At 40.5% G+C, this 22,667-nt stretch overlaps 1 protein-coding gene across 1 annotated transcript; it reads left to right on the top strand.

Annotated features, from left to right (window-relative positions):
* The first annotated feature begins 1,448 nt into the window (after positions 1 to 1,448).
* Positions 1,449 to 21,466, top strand: HMGXB4 (HMG-box containing 4). Its single transcript, XM_075286836.1, has 11 exons — positions 1,449 to 1,521; positions 3,108 to 3,192; positions 4,590 to 4,738; positions 7,028 to 7,106; positions 7,714 to 8,561; positions 11,384 to 11,465; positions 14,515 to 14,579; positions 15,736 to 15,841; positions 15,942 to 16,111; positions 19,943 to 20,065; positions 20,206 to 21,466. Exons 2-11 carry the CDS (start codon positions 3,171 to 3,173, stop codon positions 20,248 to 20,250), a joined length of 1,689 nt encoding a protein of 562 aa, XP_075142937.1. The 5' UTR covers positions 1,449 to 1,521; positions 3,108 to 3,170; the 3' UTR covers positions 20,251 to 21,466.
* Positions 21,467 to 22,667: the final 1,201 nt, after the last annotated feature.

Here is a 22,667-nt window from a genome sequence, read left to right as displayed (position 1 = left end):
TGCAAATGGTACCAAGTACCTTCCATTTGGTCTCTTCTGACCTAGCGGATAATAAGTATTGGAAGTAGTGGTTATAGGAGGGTATGCACACACGCCAAACAGGCCCCGGATGGCCCAGACAGACCACGAGTAGAGGATCACTTCAAATGCTGACAATCATGAGCAGATGGCAGATGCTGGTTCACTCTCCAGACACTGATGACACCTTACTTCACACCACTGTCTGCACAGACCATTTCCAGGTGTCATTTGGTGTCACTGCGCCTACTATGTGCCCCACCAATGATAGCCAGCTATGGCTGCCTTTGTTTCCGGTAGTGTTGTAAATACTGGACTGCTACAGACTGGAACTAGATCATAATTAGCAATAAATCCAGGTTCTATTTGGGATCCAATAATGTTGGGTTCGAGTATGACCGCCTCATGATGAGCACTTCCAACCTTCCATTGCTGGTGTGATGATCTGGGGAGCCGCCACATATGACAATTGGGCACCCCAGAAGCGATATGTTCAAGACATTCACCTGTGTTGCCTCTCATGGTAACGCTTCCTACTGGCATTTTTCAGCAGGATAATGCTCACCTACACACAGCAGGGATTTCCTAGGAATGTTTCTACCAGAGTGTAACACTTCCTTGACATACCTGATCTATCACCAATCATTTATGGGGCTACCAGAAGAAGGTATACCTGGCATTGATGCAAGTTCACACCTGCGCCTCAATTCCGTTCTCCATGCACTTCAAAAATGAAGTGAAAAAAGTCCCTTTAAAGGTGCACTCACATGGAGGAAAATGGCGCTGAATTTGGTAAAGGAACCCATTGAAGTCAATGGGAGGCTTTTTTTCAATGCTGAATCTGACGCGGATTCCACACCAAATTCAGCGCCATTTTCCTCCGTGTGACTGCACCCCATCCGGGGGACCCAATTACAGTCCAAGGGGCCCACGGGGTTTCTGGAGGTAAACACTTTTTTTTTTAAAAGGATTGGGTTTCCGTTATTTTGGGTTCCCAAGCGCACCCAAAGAACGGAAACCTGAACAAAGGTATGAACACAGTGTAAGTATAAAAGAAATGATAGAAACCCTGAAGCTGTGCTGAGCATGGAGGAGATCAGCAGAAGGACAGCATACAATATCTAGCTATGTGTTTTACCATACATTACTCAAGTACCATCATCATCACCAGAGAATAAGATCAAAGCGAATTGTTGCCATGAGCAATCAACAGGTTGCCGTCACCCCCGCTCCCGCTCAGTCCGCTCACTCTCGGCTTTCCTCTCCACAGACATTCTGAAGGGTTTTGTCTTCCCTATTACACGCAGGGCGGGAAGTAAACATTGCGGCCGTCCAATCAGAGCGCTCGGTGTAGTCACACTGACCAATCAGGTGCCCGTGTGTCACCCCTTGTTCGAAGCGAACGTCGTGACGCTTGTACGTCCATGGCTCGGTTTGTCTCCTCCATGATGGCGGGAAGCCGGAGGAGCTCAGCGGAATGAAGCCGGCAGCGAGAGTACTGAGGTGGGGAGTGAGCGCTGTGTGATGGGGCCCTGCTCCTGGATAGCTGTGGTGTGATACTGACCCTGCTGTGTGCGCTGCCTGTCACCTGCTCAATGTGCCAGGTGTGTCACTGACTTAGTACTAACACAAGCGGCCAATAGCCCTGCTGGTCACTGCCTGTCTGTATGCCCGGGTCACACACTGGACTATCTGGCCATAGAAGCAGCGACCTCAGTATTAGAGACCTGCGAGAAACAGTACAAGGATATGTGTGTATTATCTATCTATCTATCTATCTACCCACCCTTTAGGTCTATCTCTGTATGTAATAAATACAACGTATATTTACTTTGTGAGCATATATATATATATATATATATATATATATATATACACACACACACATTGAACAGTGTATACTCAGTGATGAAATTGCATTGGAGAAAAGTTTTAATGCAATTTTAGTTCAGTTTTTGGATGTCGTAGAGATCGGTTGGTGCAATATGTTAAATAGTTCATCTGTAAAATTAAGAAATGGCACAAAAAGCTGCATTGAAACTGCACAGTGTGAATGCAGCTCTAACTATTACAAACTTATAAATGAATTGACAACTGGGTGTTAACATTTAGGACTGAGTCCCTATGCCGTCTGACGTGCAGTCAGTGCTTTCAGGCTTTGGGCAATAAAAAATGGTGACACCCAGTTGTTTATTTATTCTTAGGATTGTTGGAAGGATAATAGAAGAACAGTACAACATAGAGTTCTAGGAAGAGGCGCAGAATCATTGTGTTATGGGTACAGGTATGAAGTAAAATAGACATGTCAGGAGAGGTCACTTCAGGGAAGCGGAGCTGCAGCGCCACTTGCAGCCCATGGACAGATGTGGCACTGCTTCTGGAATAAGGCAGCTATGTGTTGCGTTTTGTTTTTTTTTCAGTCCTGCAAAGCCCTTTCAAATACTACATTTTATGCAGGGCTTTTGAATTGTATAATTTGTTCTGTAATTGTGAAGTTCTGTGGAATTTGTCAGTGTTATATAAAGATTATCCTTTCTTCTAGGTGCCCCATCATGAGACAATGCACTTTAACCTGTTCTCACATCATGCTCTATGTTTCTGGCACGGCAAGGTGGATCTTACTGCACAATATCGTAAATTAACAGCTGTGGAGCATTGCTGTAACCATCAGCAGCAGGGGTCAGATGTAATATATTACAGTCAATGGTGACCGCAGTATCTAAGGTTCCTGCCAGTAACTGCCATGATTCCATCATGCTGTGATCAGGGGTGCCAGTACATAGTTAGCACAGCCGGGGTCCCATATCATAGCCCTTCTATCATCAATGTCATACTGCCTGCTGTAATACATGAGTAGTGTATGTGTGCTGTGTGTGCTGACTGCTAGATAATAGCCCCCTTTATCTACACTAAAATACGAAACTGACACTGACCCCTCACTCCCTTTCACTGCCAGGAATGGTTTAAATAGTATGAAATATTTTTTTTTCTGTTTTTTGTTGACTAAACTTAGGACCCATCTGACTATGAGATTTACAAAAAATCTAGAATATAACAATAATGTGTTGAAATCATCTAATTTTCTACAGGTTGGGAGCGCTAAAATTTTCCTCAGCCACTTCCCATTGTATGTGTGATGAAAAGACTTGAAGATGGCGTACAGTGACAGTCGAGGTAGGAATGGATTAGTGTATGTGTCGCCATTTTTGGGAGTTCTATAGTATACTGTTACCAGCTGCCATTGTTTTATACAGATTCCTCCTATACACAGAGCAAACAGTAGAGATGGGTTGGTCAAATATCTCCATTCTTACGTCATCACTGGCATCAGAAAGAACCTTTTTGTTACTGTGATACCATAAATTCAGTAACAGCAGAAGGTTTCTGATGAGAATGGAACAATTTCCAATGGGCATGTTCAACCTGTGAGGTTACAGACTGTATGTTGACTGTATTTTCTGGTGTGAACACTGTCCACAGGCTAGAAGTCACAGCCTTATAGTCATCTATGATGCTGTTAGTCATTACCTTATCGCACTGCTGCTGCCCCCATCTAATCACACCCATCTGAAACTGGATTTTGGGGCATGGTATCTGGTTCAGAAGTACCACATAGGTTGATTTTATTTATTTATTATATAATCTGTTTTTATTGGAATTTTTGAAACTTTCAGAATATCTTAGAGAGATTCTTTCATCAGAACCCAGCATATCAATGCAGCATCACAGATAGATAGGTTGGGGTCACCAGAATCAAAGCATTTTCCTCTTGTAAATCTGCTTCCATTGCTAAGGTATCACCATTTTTATCAATATACAAGTGACTTCTTAGGAGCAATGACCAAGTTCCTGCTAACCTTTTTGGATCAATGACAATACTCTTGTTTCTCCAAAGAGCTCATTTGTGTGTTGACTAAAAAAAAAGGGCAATCTTGACAATACAGGCAATGATTCACAAGAGAAAAACACCATTGGTTTGTGTTGAAATGCTGGGTTCTTGTGACAGACTCCTTTTAATTTTCCGGGATTAAGCTCTTAATGGTTTATCCTCACGATAGGCCAGGTGTTTATGGCCTGTCCAGAGGATAAGGACGCATTTACAAAACAGAGTTTCAGATATAAAACTTGGTCCATGTGTAGGCCGGATTTACCCGTCTGCTCCTTATGTCAGGAGAGGGACCCTTGTCTGGCAGCTTTGCTGAGAACTGCAGTACTATCCTGTTCACAAGAAAGGATTTGTGATCCAGTTTTCTGCACAGGAGGTTTCCAATAGGGCCACTGCATGTTGAAACTGAGAATGGAGCAGTGGCTGGGCAGTGCAAATCTGCATATTATCCTTTATCTCTTTAAACATTGCAGCGATGTAATAGTGTATGTGTGCTTGTGTGTATTTACATATATAGAGAGATCTCTCTAACTATATTTCTATCTCTCTTTCTATCTATCTATCTATCTATCTATCTATCTATCTATCTATCTATCTATCAAGATATAGAGCATAAAATAAATGAATCTCCTGCATCTGATTTTTTTTTTTTTTTAAGTTTATTTTATTTGTCTTTTGCCATTAGAAAGTTTTGATATGGAACGTGGAGTGGATGATGTGAGCTTAGCTGCTGGTAGAAGTCAGCGTGAAAAAAAGCGTTCATATAAAGACTTACTACGTGAGGAAGAGGAGATTGCAGAGCAAGTTCGCAAATCTTCAAAAAAAAGATCGAAGGTGAGAAAGTTTATTGCAAAAATGCATGAAATCGTGTAGGCTTCTGACATGCTTAGCTTTGTGTTAAGGCAATTTCTGTCTCTTTTTTTTTTTTTTTTTTTTTTTTTTTTTTTTTTTACAGTTTTCAGGGTTTTTTTGTTTTTCTTCTTGCATTCTCCCTTTTTTCTGGTGAATAAAAAAAAAACCCAAAGCACCCCCTTTTCTGTAATCTGTTTTAGTGTGTCTGCCACTGGAGACAGACTTCACATAGGGGCTTATTCAGACAGCTGTGAAAAATGGCTGTGCTACGGCCATTTTTTCAATGTCCAACATATGACCATTTGAATTAAATTGGCATGTACTTTAGCTGTCAAAACAGGCATGGAGAGGGCAGTGTGAATAGATCCAATGTAATGTCTTCTAAAATGGCCATGTGATGACTGTTTAGAAAACCTCTATCACATGGCCATTATTTACTGTCATGTGAATAAGTGCCATCTGTGAACAGACATGGCCATCTCTTATGGACATTAAGTCTTGTGTGTAGGCCCTGACGGGCAGAGGACAGCAAAGTAGGCAGACACCTAGTGATCAGCACATTGAAGCACTTTCTCAGCAGAAAAAAATAATTTTAGGTAAATGAAATAATTTGTATTTTTAATGGTGAACACATTGGCTATTATATGAGCACAAGTTCGTTGAAATGCCAGTGATCGTTAATATTTAGTCTACCTGGGCTACTTTGTCTATGGATAGACCAACAGAGGTGTTGCTGTCTTTATACCCAGCTAGCACTTCTGATTCCCTTACATACTGGTGAAAACAAGCTCTTTGTGAAGAATCGTGAACCGTACCCTTGTGCTCCCCTGCCTCCTCCGCTTGATAGACTAATAATAATCATAAGTGAAAGCTTCTAATGCTGCTGTGGATTTTTGCGTTATGTTTATCTTTTGCCAGTTTTTCTATATAAAATATTTAATGTGTTTGAGGACACCAGGTCATGTGTTACATTTCTTATGTATCATTCCTTGATCATTATTTTGAAGGTTATTGAAATAAATATACAGTAGAGAATTTTCTGAGATTCAATTAAATTTATGAAAACTCCCTTAGTGGGAAAATAAAAATATTTCAATTATTTTTACTGTTTAATTGTTGCCAGTCCTCTTCTTACAAAGATGGGTAGCAACTTGACATCTGCACGTGGTCAAATTAGCTGACCATAGAGGTCGGTCATGACACAATACTGTAATGTTGAGGCCATAGTATCATGCAATATTGTCTGCTGCAATGAGGGAACAGTTATCTTTCCACTACACATTCACTTCTACAGTGTATTGTCATGTACTAAAAAACCTCTGTTTCTGCAGTAACATAATTGTTGTAATAAATGGCACTTATATGGCGTATACTTATATATGGCTCTTATCATGGTTTCAGTAGGACATCTGGGGGGAATTTAGTTTCCAGCAACCACTTCTCTCTTGTCCAAGTTATTCTTACTTGTGAAAATAAGTTATGTACATACTGGGAAATGACTGATAAGGTGGAGATTCCTGGTTATAAAACAAGTTTTCATAATTGAATGGAGCAAGTGAATAGAAGAATCCCTGTGATGTAATTTATTAAAAAACGTGTTTCCTTCTCCACTTATTAGGCTACTCCTTATCTTCTCTCAGACTGTATACTTACATAGAGATCCTCTCCATAACAACCTCCTATACAAAACTCTATGGAGAAGGGAAGGGGGAGGCTGCTATAACTCATCTTATAGCCTCATTTTGTGGAGTGATAAAGCCAGGGTCAGAAAAGCTCCCTGACTCGTCGTATAGCAAAGAGTAGCATTGGTAGCAATTTATTTGTAGCATTGATTTGTATTATTTTTTTGGATTGGCTACAACATATTTCTTCATGGACGAGTTATGTACAGAGGTCTCTAAGTGAACTTTTTTTTGTCAATTTGCTTAGTAATCTAGAATTTATCATGAAATCCGAAACATTTTGAATATTCCAGTTAGAGCATTCTCTGCCCTGTCATCAATACATTCATTTAAGGGGGTTGTTTCAATCTTGAAACTTATCACTTATTCCCATGAAACCTGCATCACATATACTTTTGCTGGTGTTGCTGATACAGCTGAGTGGTTCTTAATATTGAGACCATTTTAGTTTATTACAAATTAAGATTTAGTATCCCCTTATGGATTGTGAACAATAGTAATTGTAATTGTACTATGACTCCACACATCTGTATCTATAAACCAAGTCTATGCATTGGCTAATGCACTTGATATGTGATTGTGATTTTAGGACACAGACTTATTGGTTATGGGGTCTGAGTCGCATAAGAAGAAAAAGAAGCATTCCTCAGATGACTCCTATTACCCAGGTGTGTAAACCCATTGACAGTACTAACTTTTACTCTGTTACAATCTGATTTGCAATGTGTGTGTGTATCTAGTTTATATTTGCATGTTATTTATTTCCCACCATTTAGTTTTATTCCTTTATATAAATCTTCTCTTAAAATGTGGATTTGTTTGGCCCTGCATACCAATGAAGGTCTTCTTTTTGCAGTGTTTTTTCCCTGCAGTACTCCCATATTTTTTAGGTTGCCCGTAAACATAAGATTCCTGTTGTTCTACATCTGTCCTCACATACACATGCTCACCATATGTTCTGAATTGGGAAAGGAAAGAAGGGTACAGCGAGGCATTTGGCGGGGGGCTTGTCTACATTAGAACAAAGGGGTTGGACATGTTGAAATCTAACATGCCCCACACGTCACTTGTCTGAGATCTGCTGTTGGGGAGAGTTAGGAGGCTCTATACACATTAGTAAGCCAATCCTGCTAAAAGTGGATGGTGATCAGTTAATAAGTCCTGATGGTCTATTCACTGGATAAAATAAACACCTTATGGCCGGAAAACCCCCTTAAATGTATTGCAACTCTGTCTAGGCTAAACTATTAATATTTCACCTTCTATACACTGTAGAATTATCTTCATCAGACATGAAGAAGAAAAAGAAGCTTCCTCCCAGCTCGTCATCCCCTACCTCAGATACCGCTATGGACTTGCTTAATTCTATTTCCTCTCCTTTAATTTCTTCAAGCAAATCATCCACTAAGAAAACTGAGAAAATAGTGAGTGCACCTATAAATTTGCAGTCTCCTACACAAATACCCCGTAAAGAACACAGGAAAAAAGAAGAAACAGCAGAGGACCTCTCACACAAATCTAAAAAACCTAAGCCTCTAACTCTCCGCGAACCAGATGGTTTACGGATGAAACTTATTCTTTCTCCCAAGGAGAAAACAAGTGAGCGCACGTTCCCACCACAAGAAAGTCCAGTTCTTAGTGACAGCACATCTCCCAAGAAGAGCAGCAAGAAATCATCCAGGGATGAAATGGAGAGGAGCAGCCATAAGAAACACCGAAAGGAAAGCCATGCACCTCGGCCTTGTGGAACGCCAGATTCTGCTTCATCCTCTGGAGGGGAGCTAGAGGCCGGAGAATTGGTAATTGATGATTCATTTAGGGAGCTAAAGAAGAAAAAGAAATCAAAAAAGAGTAAGAAGAAGAAGGACAAACACAAAGAAGAAAGACACAAGAAACATAGTAAAAGCAAACGAGAGCATGGGATGGACAGCACCCCGACATCTATTCCAACTCCTTTGCTTCCTTCACCACCAACTTCCATCGCTGCAGCTTCTCCTCCTCCAGCTCCGCGGTTACCTCAGGTACCTGCACAACCAGCAGCACCAACACCGACTACAGCCCCCGTTCTCACCCAGCTTGAGGGTACATTAGATAAGAAAAAGAAGAAGGAGGAGACCGACAAGGTAAGAAAACTAGTGTGTAAAGATGACTACAGATGTCATATAACTGTACAATCCTGACTGGTCTAGGCATCTAACCTATTTTGGGCTAAAATATAGGTTTCCCAGACAGAGGCTAAAAGGATGAGAAAGATGGGTTATAAATAAAAGATCAGTAGGGGTCCAACACCTGTGATCCCTGCTGATCAGTTGTTTGAAATTGAACTCTGACTCCTATTTTTACACAACTTGAGTCCAAGTAATTCATAAATGTCTGACAGTCACAAGCAGTAAAAATCCTCTAATTCTTTCTATAGATAGTGACTGAATTCCTACGAAAGTAAATATATAACAAACACATTTAATTATTAATTCTATAACATGATATAATTAATCATTTTATTTTGGAACGGGCAACTTTTTTCTGACTTTTTTATGCCTTGGTTTGAAGGGGGTACAACGCTTGTGTGAGTGCTGTAACCTCTTCCTCTGTTTACATGGCGTTCTGTCTGTTTTATAGCAGCTGTGCATTGTAACTACACCCTCGTCCCATACACTTCTGTAGAACTGTTACTACATCACATAGCTGCTATTAAACAGACGACATGTAATGTTATCAGCAAAGAGGTCACATCACGCACTTAAGCGCTATGTTCCATTCAAACAGTCTATCGTCTGTAGGACCCCCACTGATATTTGTTGATGACCTATCCTGAGGCTATATTGGATGTATAAACCCTGAGTGTATATGCTCAACAGTAGGCTCAAATACAATGTATACAGTCCAGATATTCTATACTGAACATCTTATTTCAAAAGGGGTGTTATCTGTAGTGCTACTCAGCTCAGGGATAGTATAGAACAGGGGTCTGCAACCCCCAGTAAACGTGCCAAGAATGGGACGTGAGGCTTATTTCCCTGGCACGGCAGCCCGAGTCCTCGCCAAAACGAAACTGCTATTATTATACTGTGGGGTCTCTTCAGACCAAAGAGTATAATAAGCGGAGCCCCAGGGGAGGTGATGAAACAAAAAATGTTACTTGCCTTCCGTGCGTTCTGGAGCCACTTCATTCTCTTCGACATTTCTGCCCAATATAAGAGACCGCTGATAGGGCCGTAGGGGTCATGTGAGCGTCATTACGCATACGTGACCCCTGAGACCAAATCAGCGGTCGATGACTTCAGGCAGAAGTGCCAAAGAGAACGGAGTGCAGGGAAGGTGAGTAACATTTTTTTTTTTTTATGTTTCATCACCTTCCCTAGGGCTCCGCTTATTATGCTCTTGGGTCTGAAGAGACTCCCACAGTGTAATAATAGCTAGTGAATGTCAAAAATTGGAATATTAAAGTTGGATTATTATACTATATGGAGGGGCCACTATGGGACATAATACTGTGTGCAGCGGCCGTTATGGGACATGATATCCAGATACATAGTGTGTTTCCACCATAATTCTGCTGCCATACGGTGCTCCTGCACACATACATTTACCACTAATTGTGGGTGCACATGGACTTTCATTGCTTCTAATGGAACAGTACAGCTGCATCCCAGGAAATAGCAGTAAGTACATTTGTCCCGAAGCATCTTGTGGCAGCACTTCTGTGTTATGGTTTGTGGTGTATGACTTTAGTATAGGGGTTGCCAGCCTTACAATTATTGACTGTCACTTTGAGGAAATCTGTGATTTTTTTCTTTTTTCTTTTTTTAAAAATTTAAATCTGCACGGTGAACAAAAAAAGGTTGCCTAACCCTGGCATAGAATGATACTATACATTCTGGCCAGTCTAGACCCACATTATATTGTCATCTGGTGCAGAATTTGATGTCCATAACTTGCTTTACTACAACTATTACTATAATTTAACCATGTTAGGTCAGGAAATTTCTCATACCAGGAATGTCATTGCAATAGGAGTGCATATAATTTATATAATATGGAATATAACATTTTATGGTTTATCACAAATACTTCTGCAGTTACATTTACTGGATATTAAATAGAAGGTTTGATGGCTCTGAATACCTTTTAGATCAATGTTTTATCTAATTACTTATATTTTGTACTAAATATTTCTATTATAGGTTGAATTGTTTGGCTTCTGCAAATTGCATGTATTGTAGTACACAGCAAGCAAACCCATCAGACTGGCTGTCTGATGGCTCTGTCTCCTGCCCATCTCTGTCTATCCAGCCCCTTGGGAGCTAATAAAATAGAGTTTAAAAAAGAATAGAATATAAAAGTTCAAAATTACCTCCTTTCCCTAAAATGCCCGGTCTACTAATATTTTTCCTGTACGACGAACGTCAAAATCAAAAGGGCCAAACCGCCATTTATTTTTTTTTCACTGTTTTTCCTCTGATTTAAATAAAAGGTGATCTAAGCAATTGACATTTCCCAAAATGGTATAACTAAAAAGTACACCTGGCCCTGCCAAAAAAAGATCTATGCATCCCCGTACAGCGGCAGGGTCACCTGTCAATGTGGCCTTGCAGCTGTTGCAAAATTACAACTCCTATATATTAAATATTTTACTTTTTTTTTTTTTTTTGCTTCAAATTTTTTTTCCCTGTTATAGTCCGAAAAATACGGTACTCCACTATACATGCAGTTAAATAAAGATATCCTAAAGGTGTCCATAGCCTTTAATAGCAGTTTCTTTACATTTGATGTTTGGGCTCTGCTTATGAATATAGAGAGTGATCAGTATCACTTTTCATTGGATTTTTCCAACTTTCAGAAACCCTTTTAAGAAAATATTTGTTGGTTATAAATGGGCAGTAAGTGTGGTGTAAAATGAAATAATGTACTTTACCTTTTATATTGTGTGTGTGTGTTTTCGCAGCCTAAGAAGAAAAATATGTCTGCATATCAAGTTTTCTCTAAAGAATATAGAGGCAGCATCATAGCAGAACATCCAGGAATTGGTAAGAATTTGTTAAGCTGTTATACGAGCTTTCACCTGTACAGAGAGGTCCATGGCCTATGATTGTCACCTCCATCTGTATTTGTTCCTTTCATAAAAAACATGGAGGAAGCTTTCTTCTGTGTCGTTTGTTTACTTTAGAAACATATGTTTTTGGGTTTTTTTACTATTAAAGGCATTCTACCATTGAAATGAATTTTTTTGGCGATCACACGTCGGAATAGCCTTTAGAAAGGCTATTCGTCTCTTACCTTTAGACGTGATCTCCGCTGCGCCATTCCTTAGAAATACCGGTATGCAAATTAGTTCTCTCGCAGCGATGGGGGCGGGCCCCAGCGCTGAAAATGCGATGGGGGCGTCCCCACTGCTGCTCGAAAACACGCTCCAGCGACGCCTCTATCTTTGACTGGATCCTTCCCTTCGTTGTCTTCCTTTGCGTCAACTCCGACGCCTGCGTAGTTGGCTCTGCCAGTGAGACACCAGCAGAGCCGAGTGCGCATGCCGGCTGGTGGCCATTTTTGGGAGGCCGCTCCTATATTGAACTACAAGAGCAAGAGTGGCCTCCCAAAAATGGCCGCCGGCCGGCATGTGCACTCGGCTCTGCTGGTGTCTCACTGGTAGAGCCAACTGCGCAGGCATCGGAGGTGACGCAAAGGAAGACGATGAAGGGGAGGATCCAGCCAAAGATAGAGACGTCGCTGGAGTGTGTTTTCGAGCAGCAGTGGGGACGCCCCCATCGCATTTTCAGCACTGGGGCCTGCCCCCATTGCTGCGAGAGAACTAATTTGCATACCGGTAAAAACCGGTATTTCTAAAGAACGGTGCTGCGGAGATCACATCTAAAGGTAAGAGACGAATAGCCTTTCTAAAGGCTATTCCGACATGTGATCACCAAAAAAATTCATTTCAATGGTAGAATCCCTTTAACAAGAAAATAAATGCAGATGGAAGGTGAAGGATGACAGCAATGAACCTGAATTAACAGTAGTGTGAACTTAGCATGAGCTGGATCTCCTAGAAGCCAAAATATGAAGGGGTCTGTCTGCTGACGGGTTGTTTTCAAACCTATTATAACCAAATAATATTCCAGAATTATTCTTATACTTTTACTAACCCTTCATTTTCAGGCTGGGAGATAAGCACAGTTTATTTTTAGAGTTTATTTGGTGATGCTATGTACTTGAATATTTTGATGTATTTCAAAAGTTTGTAAATACTTAAAGGGTCCCCACTTGTCAAATTCGATTTTTAAAACTTAACGTTTAATAAATAGAAGTATAAAAACGTCCCTATTCAGTCCCTCTTAGGGTTAAGATAACCTCTTCTTGGTAACAAATAGGGTGTGTTGCATGTTCTGTGTGACTACCCAGGTCAGGAGGTAAGTATTACTAGGTATGCATTAGCAGGTGAGCATTCCCTCTGTCTACAATACCCCAATCTAAATTACATTGCCTCCACATCCACTTGTTTTAGGAGTGCCATCACTGTATATGAAGTTGCTGATACATAACAGATACAATGTTAGAACGGCACTAATCCCTCTGGCTAAAAAGGGGGTGGGGGGAGTGAGTAGGTATCTGATTCTAGTCACATAGGTGGGCACTTAGCAGTCAGTCATTCCACCATTAACCTATATCTCACCGCTGGTTCCCCCCCTATATACCAAGTCTGTGTCCGTTCCTAGTCTCAAAATTTCCCCATTTTTTAAAAATCGAATTTGACAAGTGGGGACCCTTTAAGTATTTACATGATTTAGTTTCCCTACACCCTTGTTTATTAACTCATTATTTCAAAAGTTTCCAACAATTTCCTGATTTCCCAACTACTGTATATACCGCATCTCGTGACATCACTCCTGCACTACTACAGAACACCAGTGACTTTCTCTCTGCTGTCTTTAACATCGTGTCTTCTCTTTATCTTAAACTTTCAAAAATGTAACTTCTTGTGTTCCTTTCATCTACTAACTGACCTAACCCTCATATCTTCATTTTTGCCTGTGGTCTTACTAGAACACTGAAACCTCATGCTCGCTGTCTTGAGGTTGTATTTGACTCTGATCTCACCGCACATATTCAGACACTTGTATGATTTAGTCGTCTGCACTTCAAAAACTTCTCTGGAATTCCCCATTTTCTCACTGCACAAACATCAAAACCCCTCATTGTTGTTCTGATTTTCTCTTGTCCTGACTATTGCAATTCTCTTCTAATTGGGCTACCTCTTACTAAACTCTCCTCACTACAATCTGTCCCTTTTACTGTCCCCCTCTGTCCTGAATGCAGCCGCCAGACTCTTCTTTCTCTCAAACCGGTGCCAGTCGTTGCACTGATTGCCCATCCCCCATAGAATACAATATAAAATTATCACACATGCCCACAAATCCATCCATAACATTCTGCACTTCCCTACATCTCCTCCCACATGACTGTCTACTGCCCTCACCGTCCTCTCTGTTCTACCAATGACTTTAGACTTGCACTCCTGTCTACAAGGCTTTTCTTGAGCTGAACTGGTGCACTGGAATGCTTTACCTCGGACAATCAGATTAATACCTAACTACGGTTGCTTCAAATTTGTCCTAAAATGACATCTGTCTAGGCAGGCTTATCATATGACCTGATCACATTGTTCTACACCTCCACCCACTACACTAACATTTCTTATCCTACACTATCCTTCCTACTCTATTCCTCAGATCCTGACTCCTCCATCTACAAGTTACACTGCACTCCATACACTTAGTATCTGTGTATTAATAGAAACGGTGACAGGTTTATACAGCTTATTTATTAAAATGGTTGAACTGTTGTACCACACAAGCCCTCTTACTACTTTTGTCTCCCTGTATTCTAAAAGATTGTAATCTCTCAGGAGCAGGGCCCTCACTCCTACTGTTTGATATGTTATTTGTCACATTGTAATGTCAGATACTGTTCATGTTCCTTCTCATTTGTAAAGTGCTGTGGAATATGTTAGTGCTATACAAATAAAGTTGATATTATCATCATTATTATTATTATTATTACTTTTCTTTTACTTATTCTTAGATTTTGGGGAACTTAGTAAAAAATTGGCTGAAGTGTGGAAACAACTGCCAGAGAAAGACAAACTTGTAAGTCCACAAGTTAAAGGGGTTTTCTGACTCCTATTTTTTATTGCTTAGTAGGGCTGCCGAAGAAGCCATAAACTGTTCTGTATATAGGTCACTTGATTGATATCACCAGTGACATCTTGTTTGGGCTAGGTCACAACCAATCATAGGCCTCCATACCGCCTGTAAAGAGGTGACTGCTGAGGCCTGTGATTGGCTGCAGAGCTCACCTGGTACAAACAGCACAAAGACTGAAGACCAGACGGAGCTGCTGCTGGAATCTGAGGCCGGGGAGAGATGAGTAAAGTTGTGTTAATTTATCATTGCAGCCCTATTAAACAATAGAAATGAGTCTGTCAACCACGTTACAGTTTACCTATCCTTTATACATGTTTTGCATGAATCGGCAGTTCTTGTGAAGATATATAGCTTTGTAATTATTTTTATGATAAAATACCATCTTCACTTCAGATGCCTGTGTTTCTCTCTTCCTGTGCGCAGGCTCTCTACAAAAAGTTCTGAAACCTCCACAAACCACCAAAAACTTTCTAATGTAATATACACTACAGTAAATATTAGTTTCTCTGTGTATGGGAGACACACGTTTGTCACAGAGAACTGAGCATCAGTAATAATTCCATTAGTATGTGTGCTTTGTAACATAAGTTGTATCTAAATGTAAAACTAAGCCTCATTTATGTGGTGTTTGCAGTGTTTTTTGTTTTTTTTAACTCTTAGCTAAGAATTTAGTACTTTACAGAATAGACTCTTCCAGATATATGCCATACATACATACATAGCTAAAACCCAATGGCAGTTTTGATTATTGACTATTTTGAGTATTACTATTATTTAGGCATAATATTATCTCAGTCTAATAATAGCAGTCCCGGTTGGATGGTTAACCCATCAGATGCTGGAGTCAATAGCAGCTGCAGCATCTGACTGGTTAGTCAAAGGAAGGGGGATAGCTCGGACCCCTGATCACTGACTCTTGCTAAGCAGGGCCTAATGAAAACATGTTGAAAACACAATATATTGTACTGCTAAAGTATTGTACATGTGATGAAAGGATCAAGGAACAAATCCAATATGCAGACCATTACATAGATTATTGCAATGTAAAAGTTTAATCCCTCTGTCTGATGTGTGATATTCTGGTTTACACGGACTACAGGTTTGGAAGCAGAAAGCGCAGTATCTCCAGCACAAACAGAACAAAGCTGAGGCCACGACTGTGAAACGGAAATCAAGTCCTTCAGAATCCTCTTCAAAGACTAAAGGTATAAGGTCAACTGCATTTTTCATTTGCAGTCTGCCTTTATTTGATTTTTTTTGCAATAAACCAGATTTTTCTATATGTATTTTTGTTACCTTCATTAGGATCGTCCTCAGGGCTGTCATCACCACACAAAAAGTCACCAAGCAGTCTTGTATCCTTCTCCTCTTCTCCAGCTAAAGTCCCTGATACTGAACCCATTGATGTAGCAGCCCATCTACAGCTCTTGGGAGAGTCTCTGAGCCTGATCGGGCACCGACTTCAAGAAACTGAGGTAATGCTCTGCAGAAGTATAGTGGTCTTTCACAAATCTTGCATAATAATGTGATAAATGTAGATAAATAATTTATGACCACTTCTGTGGCGTTTACCCTGATGAAATACTTTCTGCCTTATTTCTGACACATCATCTCTTTGAAAATGCCAGACTGACTGAACTGTATCTTAATGTAAATTTTATGCCAGAAAATTGGCTTTCCACCTTGTGGCTGTGAATATGTCAGTTTCAGACGGTGACCTTTTCTAACAGGTCTGATTGATGGGTCATAAAATAAATTAAAAAAATGTCATTCGTCATTTCTGTAGGATTAGAAAAAAAGCTTTTTCTTTCCCACATTGTATGTAGCAAGAGCATAGTTTTATCTGTATCATTTGAAGACACAGTCGGGATTGGAGCAGCTGAATATATATATATATATATATATATATATATATATATATATATATATATATATATATATATATATATATATATATATAAATAATATATATCGTATTCTTCGGACTATAAAACGCACCTAGGTTTTAGAGGAGGAAAATAGGGAAAAAAAATTTTGAAGCAAAAAATGGTAAAATGTTTAATATATGGGAGTTGTAGTTTTGCAACAGCTGCAAGGCCACATTGACAGGTGACCCTGCAGCTGTACGGGGATGCATAGAGTGTTTTTTTTGCGGGGCCAGCTGTACTTTTTAGTTATACCATTTTGGGGAATATCTATTGCTTAGATCACCTTGTATTGAAAAATAACCCGGTGGTTTATGAGAGATATATATATATATATATATATATATATATATATATATATATATATATATATATATATATAATTTTTTTTTTTTTTTTTTTTTCTAGGGACAGGAGGTGATTTAGAACTTTTATTTATATTTTTAAAGCTTTTTTTTTTTTTTTTTTTACTATTTTATTCCCCCCTGGGGGCTTGAACCTGCGGTCGCTTGATTGCAAGTCCCATAGACGGCAATACAACTGTATTGCCGTCTATGGGACATTCTGTCTATTAGTATTACGGCTGGTCATAGAGACCAGCCGCAATACTAATACAGCAGTGACAGGCCTGGGAGCCTCATTAGGCTCCCGGCTGTCACCCGAACAGGTCGGCTCCTGCGATATCGCCGCGCAGGAGCCGGCCTGCAACTCTACAGGTACGGGGCCGGTGGGGACCGGCCCCGGGGGAGAAGGGGCCACCGATACTGACCCGGCATCCGCTGTACTAGAGAGGCGGATGCCGGGGAGGGATAGACGCCATCACAGGTGCCGGGGCCTGAGACATCGCTCCTCTGCCCTGCATGAAGCCAGCGGCGGGGGGACGGAGGAGCAGAATAGCATCACTCCTCCCGCTGCTGGCTTCATGCAGGGCAGAGGAGCACAGCGATGTCTCAGGCCCCGGCGTCTATCCCTTTCCGGCTTCCGCCTCTCTAGTACAGCGGGTGCCAGGCGCCACATTCGGACTATAAGACGCACCCTTCTTTTCCCCCCAAATTTTGGGGGAAAAAAGTGCGTCTTATAGTCCGAAAAATACGGTATATATGCCAATCCCGCCTAGTGTTTTAAACTGTGGGTATCTGAAAATAATAAAGGTAGTACTGCAATACTTCATCTTTCAGGTAACACCAGAACCACAGTTCCTTGTTTTATAATGCCTTAGACATGTGTTTGAAGTGACCTGTCTCCCCCAGCCTCAGCTTCTCTGTATTACACCCATACTCACAGTGAGTAGCAGTGAGCATTTATGCTGTTAATAACACACATAAGAGGGGCTAGAGGATTTCAGCACAGGGATTTATTGAAAGGAGACAAAATTTGTCAAAGTATATTGCAAAACTTAACAGTAACACAAATGTTGTCAAAAAATCTAAATTTGTTGAAAATTTTAGGTACACTAAGTGAACTGGAATGAGCTGAAATACTAGCACAACACACACACACACACACAAAGTACCGTATTTTTCGGACTATAAGACGCACTTTTTTTCCTCCCAATATGGGAGGAAAATGTGTGTGCGTCTTATAGTCCGAATGCAGCGTGTGCAGCGTCTGTGTCCTGTCTATGAGAATCAAAAGGAGAGCAGCACGGTGCCTGCCTGCTCTGCCCCTCCTTAACTGTCTGTGTCACGTCATTGCAGGAGCAAGATATGAGAGGCAGGGAAGTAGGGGCGGGCCAGACAGGTGAAGGAAGCGTGGTTTCAAGCTTGCCGAGAAAACCACGCCTCCTTCTCCCATCTGGCCCGCCCCTCCTTAACTGCCTCTCAGATCTGGCTCCTGCAATGAAGCCACACAGACAGGGAAGGAGGGGCGGGCCAAACGGGAGGAGGAGGCGTGGTTTTCTCGGCAAGCTTGAAACCACGCCTCCTTCACCCGTCTGGCCCGCCCCTACTTCCCTGCCTGTGTGGCTTCATTGCAGGAGCAAGATCTGAGAGGCAGTGAAGGAGGGACGAGCCAGACAGGTGAAAGAGGCGTGCTTTCAAGTTTGCTTAGAAAACCACACCTCCTTCACCCGTCTGGCCCGCCCCTTTTTCTCTTCTTGAATAGCTTCACTGCAGGATGTCTCTCTCCATCCATGGATGATTTTTTTTTTTATATATATATATATATATATATATATATATATATATATATATATATATATATAGTTCAAATCACCCCCATATCCCTAGAATACATATAAAACAAAAACATTACTGTTGAAACACATACACATTTGGTATCCCTGTGTCTGAAAGCCCCCGGTTCTATTTACATTGGTGAAATATTATATTATTAGGTTATTAAATATTTTACCAATTTTTTTTGCTTAAATTTTTTTTTCCCCTATTTTCCTCCTCTAAAACCTTAGTGCGTCTTATGGTCCGGTGCATCTTATAGTCCGAAAAATACGGTATTTGATCCCTTGCTGATTTTATAAGTTTTCCCACTGACAAGGACATGAACAGTCTATAATTTTAAGGGCGTAATATTAACGGTGGACTACCAAAAATAAAATCCAGAAAATGCCATTGTATAAATTTTTATAGATTTATTTGCATTTTACATAGAGAAAGACACACAGACTATTTTGTAGTGGCCTTCGATGAGCCCTGACCTAAATCCTATTGAGCATCTTTGGAAGGAGCTGAAACATGCCGTCTGGAAAAGGAACCCTTCAAATCCAAGACAACCTGCTGAGAGGGGCAGAAGTCTCACTGACAGTTACAGGAAAATAGAAAACTATTTTTGATTATTCTTAAATCCAAACAAAAGAAACCGCACAGCTCACCGAGAACCATATGAAGCAAAAGCCGAGGCACGAATGGAGGTCCAAGACAAGAAACCTGCGTAACTCCAAGATAGCGATAAAAGTATCAGCACCAGCATATAATTTTTTTTTATATGCTGGTGCTGATACTTTGATTCCTCTGGGTGGAGAATGAAGGGGAATATGAAGCAGATGTCTACCTCAGATTCCTCTTCAACTTACCCTTAGGCTGGTTGCAGACAACCGTATGCTTCTATTCGGCCGTGAATTAAAGGAACGAGTCACGTACAGGGGACACAGATTATGAAACAAATTTAGCCTTAAAAATCGGCTGCAAATTGTAGCTAGAATCTACCTCATTGTTTCTTCACTACCCCCATTGTATTTGAGGCTAATTGTCAAGCAAAGCCACATGACTCTAGCCTGATGTGCAGCATTTCTGTACCGGCAACTCTGGAGGCTAAACAATTTGTCCGGGTTTCAGAGATGAGCCTATGGATGTCTCTACTAATGGTAGATGTATCCTATAAGATGTTTGTTCTCCCTGCTTATTGCCTTGTTTTCTTTCTTTTTAGGGTATGGTAGCCGTGTCTGGAAGCTTGTCTGTTCTGTTAGATTCCATTCTTTGTGCTATGAGCCCATTGGCATGCCTCACTAGCCATGTTCCTGAGTTAAATGGCTGCCCAAAGCAAGTTTTGGTAAGTAATAACCAAAGTTTAGGTATTAATCTGTTAATAGTAGAAACCTACATTATAGTATGTATTTGGATAGACTGTTCATGTTATATATTTTTTCTATATTTTCTTTGTATCTGTAATTCTCTATTTTGTTTCTCTAGTCCAACACATTGGATAACATTGCCTACGTGATGCCCGGCTTGTGACAGCAGAAGTGATACATGCTAGCGTCTGGAGCCACGTGTGTTTTATATATGTACATGCTGTATTATATGTATACAATGTCTAAACTATTTTATATCCCTTCATAATTTTTAGGATTTTTTTAAAAATGAAATTGCAGTGTATTGAGCAAAGAAAAAAACCCCACTGCTTAGCTTGATGAAAAAGACTCTGATCGTGTATTGGAGAAATCGTTGTCATTTTATTACAGGATGGGTGGTTAGACTGCACAACACTTTTCTTTTAAGACTAAGCACAAGCACATGGTCCTCTGCAGTATACAGACGGCTTATGATCTTGTTTCAGGTTGTAAGGTCTTAGTACAGTTCTGTTGCTGTTTTGGAATAAAATGTGCAGTATCTGCTGTAAAACAGTATTGTGTGAACAAGACCTTAAAATAATATTGTAGCGGCAAACTTTTTTGTTTTATTTTTTTCTTTCAGTGAATAGGTGATAAATGTTAAATCCGTATTAATACTGAGACCTCACAAATTATTAGAAGGGGGGCATGGACAGTTCTTACTCCAGCATGATAGATGCCCAACCACCACTACTCTGCTCCTCATTGTGGAAGGGAGAAGGGACTGATGTGCTACTTTCTAACAAACAGAGAGGTCCACCATTCTAATATTTATCACCTATTCTGATTCTGAGGATAGACTGTTGTTTTTGTTTTCTGAAATATCCCTTTAAAGTGTAAAGTAAATCTTGTTTTTAGGTTAAACACTTTTTAAAGAATTTTTGGTGATGTCACTGCTCCTCACCCCTCCCTGCTCAGCAGTGATGTCACTGCTCCTTATAGCTCTCACACCTCCCTGCACGGTAGTGATGTCACTGTTCCTCACACCTCCCTGCTCAGCAGAGATGTCACTGCCCCTTATAGCTCACACCTCCCTGCACAGTAGTGATGTCATTGCTCCTCACACCTCCCTGCTCAGCAGTGATGTCACTGTTCCTCACACCTCCCTGTTCAGCAGTGATGTCACTGCTCCTTATAGCTTTTACACCTCCCTGCACGGTAGTGATGTCACTGCTCCTCACACCTCCCTGCTCAGCAGTGATGTCACTGCTCCCTATAGCTCTCACACCTCCCTTTCAGTGCTCAGCAGTGATGTTGCTGCTCACTTCCTTCCCGCTCCCTGCACAGATCGTAGAACAATCCTCTATATGTAAGCCAATGAGGCATCAAAAAAAAATAATCTGTCACACATTCCCTTTGAAGTCACTTTGACTAGAAGAAATACTGTTTTAAAGTTCTATGTAAAGCAACTGTGTATATATATATATGTATGTGTATATATATATATATATATATATATATATATATATATATATATATATATATATATGCATGCTGCCATGTTATGGGATCATGATGCTTATTGGATTTTTTTTTCTTTGTGTTATACAGTATATTCTAGTTTAGCATCAATCCACTATGTCTAGATGTCATTGTAAAGTTCAGTGAATTACAGTTCTCTGCACCAGGGATTGCAATGTATGTGCAGTCATGATTATTTTAAAGCACCTCTCCTTTCACAGCAGCAGTGTGACCACTGGGATGGGGGCAGGGAATTCCCATTGTAGAGATGTGTGGACCTCAGAGAGGAGACACAGCCTATTAGACATTTATGGCATAACCACTGGATATGTCTTTTAATTTGGAAAATAGGGAGCTCCTATTCATGTAGAATTCTTATATTAATATGGTATCCTAATAATAGGTCATAATTTCCAAATGCCTAGATAATCTCTTTTAGGTATATCTGTTTTAGTGTGTGTGTGTGTATATATATATATATATATATATATATATATATACACTCACCGGCCACTTTATTAGGTACACCATGCTAGTAACGGGTTGGACCCCCTTTTGCCTTCAGAACTGCCTCAATTCTTCGTGGCATAGATTCAACAAGGTGCTGGAAGCATTCCTCAGAGATTTTGGTCCATATTGACATAATGGCATCACACAGTTGCCGCAGATTTGTCGGCTGCACATCCATGATGCGAATCTCCCGTTCCACCACATCCCAAAGATGCTCTATTGGATTGAGATCTGGTGACTGTGGAGGCCATTGGAGTACAGTGAACTCATTGTCATGTTCAAGAAACCAGTCTGAGATGATTCCAGCTTTATGACATGGCGCATTATCCTGCTGAAAGTAGCCATCAGATGTTGGGTACATTGTGGTCATAAAGGGATGGACATGGTCAGCAACAATACTCAGGTAGGCTTTGGCGTTGCAACGATGCTCAATTGGTACCAAGGGGCCCAAAGAGTGCCAAGAAAATATTCCCCACACCATGACACCACCAGCCTGAACCGTTGATACAAGGCAGGATGGATCCATGCTTTCATGTTGTTGACGCCAAATTCTGACCCTACCATCCGAAT

Source organism: Leptodactylus fuscus, chromosome 9 (assembly GCF_031893055.1).
Source record: "Leptodactylus fuscus isolate aLepFus1 chromosome 9, aLepFus1.hap2, whole genome shotgun sequence".
Classification (NCBI taxonomy): domain Eukaryota; kingdom Metazoa; phylum Chordata; class Amphibia; order Anura; family Leptodactylidae; genus Leptodactylus; species Leptodactylus fuscus.
The sequence above is the reverse complement of the archived record's forward strand: the minus strand, read 5'-3'. Positions and strand labels throughout refer to the sequence as shown.

What these genes read in the sequence shown, in the direction of transcription:
- HMGXB4 (XM_075286836.1), top strand. Translation starts at nt 3,171, where the DNA reads ATGGCGTACAGTGACAGTCGAG. An exon ending in TGCCAGAGAAAGACAAACTT is followed by an intron (nt 14,580 to 15,735) that starts GTAAGTCCACAA and finishes CACGGACTACAG; the next exon opens with GTTTGGAAGCAGAAAGCGCA. An exon ending in ACCGACTTCAAGAAACTGAG is followed by an intron (nt 16,112 to 19,942) that starts GTAATGCTCTGC and finishes CTTTCTTTTTAG; the next exon opens with GGTATGGTAGCCGTGTCTGG.